We start from the raw sequence: 11,764 nt of genomic DNA, 5'->3' as shown, positions 1-11,764 counted from the left end.
GGTGAAGATCAAAGGCTGTCAGAACGAGTCTTACTTCGGTCAGTTTGTTCACCAGACAGACACACAGACACCCCTCCGGCTACACCTGTATTTTACTACATGTGCCCAGTAGGAGGCAGTGGTGGTCAGCATTTCTCTCGTTACAGTTCTCTTCTCTTGTCTTCGTCTTGCAGGTAGCTTGTCGGCTCTGGTCTACCAGCATTCCATCACGCCCATCTCCCTGCCCTGCACCCTGCGTGTCCCAGAGAAAGGCAATGTCAATATAATGTTGTTTCACGATATAGTAATATAATACTATATGTGTGTGTGTGTGTGTGTGTGTGTGTGTGTGTGTGCGTGTGTGCGTGTGCGTGTTTGTTTGTTTGTTTTAAGGGTAGAGGTGCACCAATACTGATACTGCTATCAGTATACTGTCTGATACCAGGCTAAAACAGGGCATCAGTATGGGTTTGATACCAGGCTAAAACAGGGCATCAGTATGGGTTTGATACCAGGCTAAAACAGGGCATCAGTATGGGTTTGATACCAGGCTAAAACAGGGCATCAGTATGGGTTTGATACCAGGCTAAAACAGGGCATCTATATGGGTTTGATACCAGGCTAAAACAGGGCATCAGTATGGGTTTGATACCAGGCTAAAACAGGGCATCTATATGGGTTTGATACCAGGCTAAAACAGGGCATCAGTGTGGGTTTGATACCAGGCTGAAACAGGGCATCAGTATGGGTTTGATACTAGGCTAAAACAGGGCATCAGTATGGGTTTGATACCAGGCTAAAACAGGGCATCAGTATGGGTTTGATACCAGGCTAAAACAGGGCATCAGTATGGGTTTGATACCAGGCTAAAACAGAGCATCAGTGTGGGTTTGATACCAGGCTAAAACAGAGCATCAGTTGGGTCTAACAACAGCAGGTTATCTAAAAAGCGGTGTGGAGATGGTGTTTCAATTACATGACATTTGAAAACCCAATGGATTTAGTTTTTTCAGCAAATCACAGTGTCTCGGGAAAGGGGGGGGGTGGTTTAATAGCTAAGACCTCCCCCTCATAGCTGTCAACGTCCTCTGCAGAGTCACTACGCTGCACCTAGAAGCTGCTACACAAGAGCTCCTGAGTTTCATCCACACTAATGGAACTGTCCTGTTAAAGGGATAGATTTCACTGAGCTTCAGTCAGCTTGTACAGACAGGAGCTCGCCCCCATTGACTTTACATTGGTTTGTAGCTAACTATCCAGAGCTAGTGTGAGGAACAGCATGGATCGTGCTGAGAAAGGACTCTACTGATCAACATCATCGTTGGCGAGTCAGAAATAGGGCTAGGGTTCTAAAAATCATGATTATCCCTTTAAAATGTAGGACCGTGGTCTCAGTGCGTCTCGTTATATAACAATGCAGAGACCCTGTTAGGCTGACACGTTGTATTTTAGTCAAACACAGTATTATGGGCTGTAAGCCAACGTGTGGAACGGATATAATGATGGGCGACGGTGGCTCAGTGGGTAGAGCAGTCGTCTGGTAGTGAGAAGGTTCCACAGTTCGATTCCCGCTCCTCCCGTGCAGCGTGCCATTGTGTCCTTGAGCAAGGCACTGCTCCCGGTGAGCTGGTCGGCAGCTTGCACGGTCACCTCCGCCGTCGCTGTGTGAATGTGTGAGTGAATGCGTGAAGGTTTGAGGCACAAGTTGTGAAGCTCTTTGGATAAAAGCTGTTATATAAATGCAGTCCGTTTAGATTAGGTTAGATTCAAATGTATTGCCATCCTACAGCACAAGTACAGTACAACGAAAATACATTTGGCATCCAACCAGAGTGCAAATGTAGCAGTAAAGTGCAACAGCAATATACAATGTACAGGTGATTAAACTGGGTACAAAATATACAAATTAGTACTACTGAGTGTAGTGCTAATCAGATGTATGTACAGAGTTGTAGTATAATATGTACAGTGATACAGGTGTAAGGACAGTATGGTAGTAGTCCTACTGGCCAGCAGCGTAACTAGTAAGAGTAGGATATGTACAGATATAGATATAAAATGTAGTATCTACAGATATGTAAAAGGACTATGTGCAGGTAAGTACAGACAGTGTGGGTAGATATATATATGGTGAGAATGAATATATACAGCATTATTGTACATGCTATCATACAGGGCTATGGGTTATGCAGGTGTGTAGGTACGTATATAGAGGGGTTATATACAGGTATATAAATATGGATATATATATGCGGTAAATATACAAATATTAATGTAAATATGAGGTATATACTGTTGTACATGCTATCATACAGAGTTTTACTATAGTTTTACTGTAAATGCAGTCCATTTGTTCCCCCCCCCCCCCCCCCAGGCTTGTGTAATAATTGTACCCCCTGCTGTCACAGATCTGGTGGAGGCTTGTGTAATAATTGTACCCCCTGCTGTCACAGATCTGGTGGAGGCTTGTGTAATAATTGTACCCCCTGCTGTCACAGATCTGGTGGAGGCTTGTGTAATAATTGTACCCCCTGCTGTCACAGATGTGGTGGAGGCTTGTGTAATAATTGATCCCCCTGCTGTCACAGATCTGGTGGAGGCTTGTGTAATAATTGATCCCCCTGCTGTCACAGATCTGGTGGAGGCTTGTGTAATAATTGTACCCCCTGCTGTCACAGATGTGGTGGAGGCTTGTGTAATAATTGTACCCCCTGCTGTCACAGATCTGGTGGAGGCTTGTGTAATAATTGATCCCACTGCTGTCACAGATCTGGTGGGAGAGCTCCAGGAGATGCAGAGCTCCACCAGCAGCAGCACCAGCACCGCAGCCGTCCTGCTGAAACAAGGAGCAGGTAGCCACCTTTAACCCACGGCTCCTCTAGTCTAGTATCTCAAAAAACAATTACTCCTCCTGGGGTCCACATAAAGATATACATACAGACACACGTTATACCTACATACATACATACATACATACATACATACATACATACATACATACATACATACATACATACATACATACATACATACATACATACATACATACATACATACATACATACATACATACATACATACATATACAGACACACATACATACATACATACATACATACATACATACATACATACATACATACATACATACATACATATACAGACACACGTTATACCTTGCCCCACAATGGTGGAATGAACTACCCATCCCAGTTAGGACAGCCGAATCCCGTCCAATCTTTCGCCGTCGACTAAAGACGCACTTCTTCAACCATTATCTGAAATGATAATAATACAACATTTTTTAAATAAAATAAAAATCTAACCCTGACTAACCTTACTGTCATGCACTTGTCCTAATAAACTAACCTACTGTACACTGTAACACGCAACACTTTGATAAACATTGTTACTCAGCTGATAGAGTTGTACCCTTCTTGCTGTCTTGTCGTACAGAACTTGTAAGTCGCTTTGGATAAAAGCGTCAGCTAAATGACTAAATGTAAAATACCTACATACATACATACATATACAGACACACGTTATACCTACATACATACATGATATAGGGAGGTGTAGTGGTTACGTCATTGTTGTTTCCGGCGCGGTCCCCCTCGCTTGAAATTGCTATGTATTTCCAATGGACACATTTCTAAATCGTCTCGTTTAAAACAAATAAAGCATGAACATTGGCATGGTGTACCTTTCTGTGTGTATTCATCCACAATCTATAGCTCAACATGAAACAATTCGCAATTGATCGTAAAATAATTACGTATCATTTTATTTCAACCAAAAATGCTTAAACAATAATGTTAGTGATAGAAGGGAACTCATTTTGTGCAAAAATGGAAAGCTTGTCAATGTTCATCAGGCAGAATTATTACAATAGCCGATAATACATTTTCCCAATGATAAATCCCTATATGGGTGGACTGCGCGGGAAACTAACGTTATAGCTACATACATATACATATACAGACACACGTTATACCTACATACATACATATACAGCACATACAGTACATACACTCACTCACACATATTCTTATCAATAAAATGCATGATAAACTAAAGGATATTCAACAATCCGTTGTGTGAATGGTGTGCACTTTAGTACCACAACTTGAGAGATACAACTACTATGGGGAACAACATTAGAGTGTACAGACGTTCCAATGACCATAAAACAAAAAAAATGCGTGTATGCCTTCTACGACGGAACTGCGTTTCCGCGTAGGAGTTTTGCGCTCTGATTGGCCAGGTCATGTGACATGTGCGCCAATCGTAGGACAGCAAGTTCTGCGCCTATTTCCAGGTCTAACAGCCTGCAAACTACCTGGCGTTCTATCGCCATGCTCTAAGACAAACTCTAACCTTAACCAACTTCGAAAGAGTGCCTAAGCTTAACCGTCGGAATCAGGGCAGGCGTTCTATCGCCATGCTCTAAGACAAACTCTAACCTTAACCAACTTCGAAAGAGTGCCTAAGCTTAACCGTCGGAATCAGGGCAGGCGTTCTATCGCCATGCTCTAAGACAAACTCTAACCTTAACCAACTTCGAACGAGCGCCTAAGCTTAGCCAGTGTAGAAACTTGCGGCCCCACGATTCGGCGTACATGTCACATGACCAGAAATGACCTGGCCAATCAGAGACGCGGAAACGCAGTTCTGTTGTAGAAGGCATTCAGGCGGGGAGGATGGGTCCAGTGATCCTGTAGTTGTAGTTCCTGCTTTTGACCAGTAGAGATCACTCAACCCTGATAACTCCACTGGTGCTGCGCTGCATGACTCTTAATCCCCCTGCGTGTGTCTCCAGCCTGCAACGTACTCTACCTGAACTCCGTGGAGACGGAGTCGCTGACGGGGCCCCAGGCCATCGCCAAGGCAACCAAATGCACTCTGACCCTGAGCCCGCTGCCCACGGCGACGGTGGTGCACTTCAAAGTGTCGTCTCAGGGCATCACTCTGACCGACAGCCAGAGGAGGTACGTCTGGGCTCTGTTGGAGTTCATTTTTCGATTTATTCCACTTTATTTATATAACTTCTTAATATTTTTTCCCGTACAAATGACTTTAATGTGATTTTTTGACTTTTTTGATGTCTTTTTTTTTATCAAAGGTTATGATGCTTTTATTCAATATGGTCTATTCTCATCCAATGTGCACCTTTTTCATAATACTGCTGCCATGTGCAATTTATATACAGTAGTCTCCGGTTCCTAACGCATACCTCGATGTCACCACTGTGGTAACTTTTCGATCGTAAACGCTTCAAGGACAGATCTGCCCCTGGTCCTTAGCCAGCTATACGCACAGTGCGCTCATTACCACAGGACAGCTGTTTCCACTGCAGAGCACCATGTGGCTCCATTCATGTTTCTACACTAACGGATGTGTTAGGAACTGGAGTGTAGTGGATTAAACAAACAAAAAACTAACAAAACCTATCAAATATATACAGTAAATACTGTTGACGGTGGTTTTTTGTAAAAAAGGCATAACTTTTCAGTGTGTATACTTTAAAATATATCTCCCAGCCCTGGATTCCATCTCACCTGGCTGTTACTAAACATAACAGTTCAGTCCCCTCTTGTAAACTATATATACACAGTGGAATCTGGGGGGGGGGGGGGGGGGGGCCTTACCTCCTCACCATTGTCTTATTCTGTTCGTGTGTGTGTGCGTGTGTGTGTGTGTGTGTGTGTGTGTGTGTGTGTGTGTGTGTGTGTGTGTGTGTGTGTGTGTGTGTGTGTGTGTGTGTGTGTGTGTGTGTGCGTGTGCGTGCGTGTGTACAGGCTGTTTTTCAGACGTCACTATCCCATCAGCAGTGTCACGTTCAGCAGCATCAACCCACAGGACCAGAGGTGGGGTTACTTACACTAATCTGATTACAAAAGAGAAAGTACTTTCATTCCATTACAGTTGTTGAAAAAATTATCAAGTATGCCTATGTTCATTTTATACTAATTGCTGTGGGGCACTCTGGACTGTGGTCCATGTGTGAAAAAAAGTGCTATAGTATAGATAGTTATTCATATTTATTATTATATTGTAAACATGTATATGCATTGACATGTCTGTAAAGTCTCGACGACAATGAAAATGAGGGTGATCTCAATTGTCTTTTCGAGAATAAATAAAGGTTTGAATGAATGAATGAATAGTCCTTGTATCAAGAGCTCAGTCAGTCAACTAGAGAATGAGTGTAGAGCACCCACTGACAGTAGAGCTGATCAGAGTGTAGAGCACCCACTGACAGTAGAGCTGATCAGAGTGTAGAGCACCCACTGACAGTAGAGCTGATCAGAGTGTAGAGCACCCACTGACAGTAGAGCTGCTCAGACTAGAGCACCCACTCACAGTAGAGCTGCTCGGACTAGAGCACCCACTGACAGTAGAGCTGATCAGAGTGTAGAGCACCCACTGACAGTAGAGCTGATCAGTGTAGAGCACCCACTGACAGTAGAGCTGCACCCACTGACAGTAGAGCTGCACCCACTCACAGTAGAGCTGCTCGGACTGTAGAGCACCCACTCACAGTAGAGCTGCACCCACTGACAGTAGAGCTGATCAGAGTGTAGAGCACCCACTGACAGTAGAGCTGCACCCACTCACAGTAGAGCTGCACCCACTGACAGTAGAGCTGCTCGGACTGTAGAGCACCCACTCACAGTAGAGCTGCACCCACTCACAGTAGAGCATTTTCACACCTGTACACAGTACACCTATATATTAGTATTTTTTGTATTATTATTTTATTTTAATTTTCTCTCTGTCTTGTCTCTAAGCTGTCTCCCTTTCTCTGTAGTATCCCCACCATGTTGTCATTGTGAAAGTCCATGTGCTGTGTTTGTCCATGTGCTGTGTTTGTCCATGTGCTGTGTTTGTCCATGTACTATAATGCAATGTCTGTAAAGTGCTTTGAGATACCTTATGTAAGGCGCTATATAAAATACATTTATTATTATTATTATTATTATTATTATTATTATTATTATTATTATTATTATTATTATTATTATTATTATTATTATTAAAAGCCCTGTCTGTTTACGCGGCTGTCTTTCTAAGTCTTGGCTCTGTGTCTCTGTGTGTGTATCCGTGCTTCAGGTGGACTAACTCTGATAGCACGTCAAGCAAGTAAGTGTCTCTGTGTGCAATGTCCGTCTGTGTGAATGATGCTGAAGCTGCACTGTCGTTTCTTTTTTTAAACATTGTACATTTACATTTAGTCATTTAGCTGACTTTAGTTGTAGAATGAGATTCTATCTCATGTTATGTTTGAATTATTCTCTTACAAGTTACAACACACTTAGAAGGTGCTTCTTTTGTGTAGTAAATATATAGGTAAACAAAGTGTACAGTATGTACAGTAAAACAGTATGGTCAAATAGTAGCTCTCTATCTCCAAAGAATGTTCAGGTACGTTTGTAGCTTGAAACTGTGTTCCAGGAATCCAGTTCTTCCAATTACTAGTTTAACTACATGTAGTTCAAGTTCAATTACTAGTTTAACTACATGTAGTTCAATTACTAGTCTACACATAGTTCAATGACTAGTTTAACTACATGTAGTTCAATTACTAGTCTACACATAGTTCAATTACTAGTTTAACTACATGTAGTTCAATTACTAGTCTACACAGCAGTAGTTGGGTGGTAGTTTAACTACATTCAAATCTCAGTAGCTTTTTCAGTAGTAGTTACTACTGAAAACTATGACTACTTTGGGTCATGTAGTTTATGTAGTTAATTACAAACTACACATTTCACTAGAAATATAGCATTTTCCTGATTCTACCTCAACAACTGCTCCCTGTCCTCTCCTTAAATCACATCCTTGGAGTGAGGATTGACCTGCGCTGGTCCATAAATCAAACACACCTACACTTTACTCAGTGTCAGTTCAGATGTACCTGCATGTTAAGAGATGTCAGACGCAGATTGTGATAATCTCCTGTGACATAGTTTGGATGTAGTTGAACTACTTTCTGAAAGTACTTTTAGTTTGACATGCTAGATTTCTAGTTAAGAATGGTAAGTTTAACTATTTTTCACTGTGAAGTAGTCAATAGTTTGGTAAACTACAGCTTTCAAGTAGTTCCTCACCCCTCTCTCTCCCTCTGTTTCTCTCTCTCCTTCCCTCTCTCCCTGTCTCTCTCCCTCCCTCCATCTCTCTCTCCCTGTCTCTTCTCCCCCTCTCCCTCTTTCTCTCTCCCTCCCTCTCTGTCTCTCTCCCCCTCTCTCTTTCTCTCCCCCTCTCTCTCCCCCTCTCTTTCTCTCTCTCCCTCTTTATCTCTCCCCCTCTCTCTTTCTCTCTCCCCCCCCCCTCTCTCTCTCTCTCTCTCTCTGCAGGATGTTTGGCTTCGTGGCCCGCCGGACCGGCAGTGCGACGGAGAACGTCTGCCACCTGTTTGCGGAGATGGACCCCGAGCAGCCAGCCGTGGCCATTGTGAACTTTATCAACAAGGTCATGCTGGGGCCACAGCAGCGCCGGTGAAGAACTCCGGGGGTTTGAGACCCAGGACTGTGGGGGTCGGGGGGGGGGGGGGAATATAGTATACACAATTCTTAAGATGATGTATTTTGTATGTGAGGGACGAGTCTGTGATTGTGTGTGTGTGCGTGCGTGAGTGTGCTGTCAGCGACTGTGTTTGCACTTGCATTAGCGAGGGCCAACTGTTGCTGAGCGCGAGGGTTTGATTGTGTGGTGTTATGACAGAATTCAGCGTGGACCGGGGGAGAGACAGCTGCCCTGCGAGGGGAGAGGGGATTAGGGGGTGAGGGTCACTTTTACAGGAACGGTACTGGAGATCCTGAACACTGTTGGAAGACGCCTCGGAGCGAGAGGACTTTGGAAAAACGTTTGCTAAATGAGATTCAAGCAAGATTTTTCTTTTCTTTTTTGTACTGTCCCTTTACCCGTTGTTTTATTTGTACGCCTTTCATATATCATGTTTCAAAGAGTTATTGAAAATTGCAAAGCCTTATAAAGCTTACCACTGACAATCCATTCAGCACATAAGACTACAGTATGCCTCCGCCATGTAAGTTGCGGTTGAAACAGCTATGAATAATGATGGTCGTCATATAGGTGTGCGATCGTAATGCGTTTTGCGGTGGAATGTGACATCATTGTGATGTCATCGGCCCTGATATGGACAAATGAGCACAATACCCTTTCAGGTGTGGGGTTTTGGAATGTTTTGGAATGCTATCATTCTATCGCCATCTTTGATATGATGTCACAGTGCCCCGCTGCAGCTATTCTGCATCCCCGTTAGTAGCAAGGAAACTATAAAAGAAGGAAGGGTCATCACGTCAGAATACCAGCGTTCTATGCTCTGCTTGGTGCCAGACTTTGGTACTAGTTCTATTGAAGCCTGTATTAAAATTCTAAATATACCAGCTATCTGAGGAAATATACATCGACCAATACATCAAACGTTAGCTAGTTAACAATGCAACACATTACAGATGATTCTGACCTCCGTGGTAATAACCTGTTTAAGTGACGGGAGGAGACGGCTGATCCCATTCAACTTCAATGTCAGCCGAACTGAAGGTTTACACACTTGGCACCAATGTGTGTCCGTTCATGTGCTACACAGTGACGTGATGATGGCCCTTCCTTCTTTCTTAGGTTCCTCGGTTAGTAGTATCCAGTTAAACCAGAGATGCAAACCGGAGCAAAGTGAAAGCAATCCATGTTGTTACATAATTAACAATGTGCATTTCTCAAAAGTCTAATCTGACATTGTGAACCTGAAAGGGTTAAATAAACCATACCATACCAAAGAGAGGGGAGAGCCGGTAATGAAATTAAATGAAGGCCAGTGTGTGTTATGAGATCGTTTCATGATGAGACAAGCGCTATGTATCTCTGGACGCGTGTTTCAGCTCTCAATGTGACAATTAACATTGTTGTTCTGGACAGCTTTCCTCTGTGCATATTTATCTACTAATGGTGCACTGAGAATCACAGTACACTTGGCAAACAGGCCAAATAGGGATCATTGTTTTGATCACATTGCATATCAAGTTAAATGTATTTTTCAGTTTTGAGTTTTTAACAGGCAAAATAAAACGGATGCATCTGTGGTTCACACAGAGAAGGGCCTGGCCTACACCATGAAAACACACCGTACTTCCAAACTGGAACACTGTTTTTTAAAAGTCACCAAAAATATTGTTGTGTACTTAAATGTTTCTTAAAGGAAATCCAAAACAAAATTCACATTGAAATGATATTCAGTCAGTCGTTATGATCATCAACAGCTGCCTCCCCAAATCAGAATCCGAATCAGAAAGGTCTTTATTGCCAAGTAAGTTTGCACCTACAAGGAATTTGTTTTGGTCGTTTGGTGCAACATTAACAGACAATTAACGTAGAAGTTAGAAATAGAAAATAATTACAAGAACTTAGAATCAGTCGCTAGGCTTGTGATGTCATCGGTTCCAGTCATGGCGAATAGGAGCAGCTAACGTTTGCTACCTTGTGATTGTTTCTAATCCAGAAAACAGGCCATAGAATATCATTAAAGGGGCATTTCAAAAGAATGCTGAATTATTTTGCATATAATCTCACACACATCCAAAAACTCTAAACAGTTTTGCACACATTAATTTAGTTTGACAGTTATTGTGAGTACATTTGTTTGAATATGGCCACCAGTGATGTCATTGGGGATATTGAATCCTTGTGTTGTGTTAATTACAGCTCAATCAAATGATAAGGTAGCAGTCCCTATAAGACAAGGTATTGCTATAATTTCATGGAGCTGTAATTAACACAACAGAAGGATTCAATGTCCCCGATGATAACTGGGAGCCGCATTCAAACTCTGACTAAATAAATGTATGCACAACTGTTTAGAGTTTTTGGATGTGTGAGAATATGGGCACAATAAATCTGCAGGTTTTTTTGTGTGAAGTGCCCCTTTAACATTGCAGTGTTCCGGCCCCCAGGAATCGACCTAGATAAGAGTCTATTGGTCTGTCAGTGTACAGTAAGCCTAGGATGGCTTCGGATTAATCTTGGCCAGTTGTATGTAGCTTCGCAATTGTAGGCTACATGATCACAGCAATAAGTGTGAATTTTGTTTTAAAGTGTACTTTAGCTTTAAGCCAAAGATTTATTATTTTGTACAAATACTTTGAAGGCTTGACAGTTTTTTTTTATGTTGTTTGATGTTTGTGTTTTATATAAAGTAAAAGGAAAACAGTATTAGATTACTTCAATACAATTGTTATTTTTCATAATGGAGCTTTATATAAAATAAATAATATATTTTAGGCCTTTGAATTATATGAGGACAAGGGTATACTATTGCTATTATATTTCACTGGAAATGGAAGTTAATAAATCGTCAAATACACCTGTTTGTGTCCTTCATGAATTAAGACCAAATGTCTGGAAATAAAACTCGATTATGATTGTATGATTTTATTAGAATCCCCATTAGCTGAGGCAGAACACAGCTCCAACACACAACATAATAAACATGACAATAGATAAGACATTTACAGACAACCAAGTGGTATTAAAATCAGAAAGGGACTATATCCTTTCTCTCAATGTCATGTTATGATGAATTGAAAATGGGGGACCCTGATGTAAACAAGACGAAAGTCTTTCTCTGGTCTGCATCCCTTAACAATTGTGTGTATTGAGCTGTACTGTATTGTACCCATTCTGCAATCTGTTGAATGAATGAATGAATGAAAACTTTATTTAACAGATTGCAGAATGGGTACAATACAGTACGGCTCAATACATACAA

The 11,764-nt window shown here is 41.9% G+C and overlaps 1 protein-coding gene across 1 annotated transcript in view; it reads left to right on the top strand.

The window, feature by feature from the left end:
• Positions 1 to 8,494, top strand: part of LOC311229739 (tensin-2-like) — a 130,657-nt gene extending 122,163 nt beyond the window's left edge. Inside the window, 7 exon segments of the mRNA XM_084315816.1 lie at positions 8 to 38; positions 174 to 251; positions 2,748 to 2,831; positions 4,799 to 4,967; positions 5,778 to 5,846; positions 7,093 to 7,122; positions 8,337 to 8,494. Coding sequence (XP_084171942.1) covers positions 8 to 38; positions 174 to 251; positions 2,748 to 2,831; positions 4,799 to 4,967; positions 5,778 to 5,846; positions 7,093 to 7,122; positions 8,337 to 8,481 — 606 coding nt within the window. The 3' untranslated portion in view covers positions 8,482 to 8,494.
• Positions 8,495 to 11,764: the final 3,270 nt, after the last annotated feature.

This window comes from Notolepis coatsorum (assembly GCF_963971535.1).
Source record: "Notolepis coatsorum genome assembly, chromosome: 6".
NCBI classification, from domain to species: domain Eukaryota; kingdom Metazoa; phylum Chordata; class Actinopteri; order Aulopiformes; family Paralepididae; genus Notolepis; species Notolepis coatsorum.
This window is presented reverse-complemented; position numbering and strand designations above follow the sequence as displayed.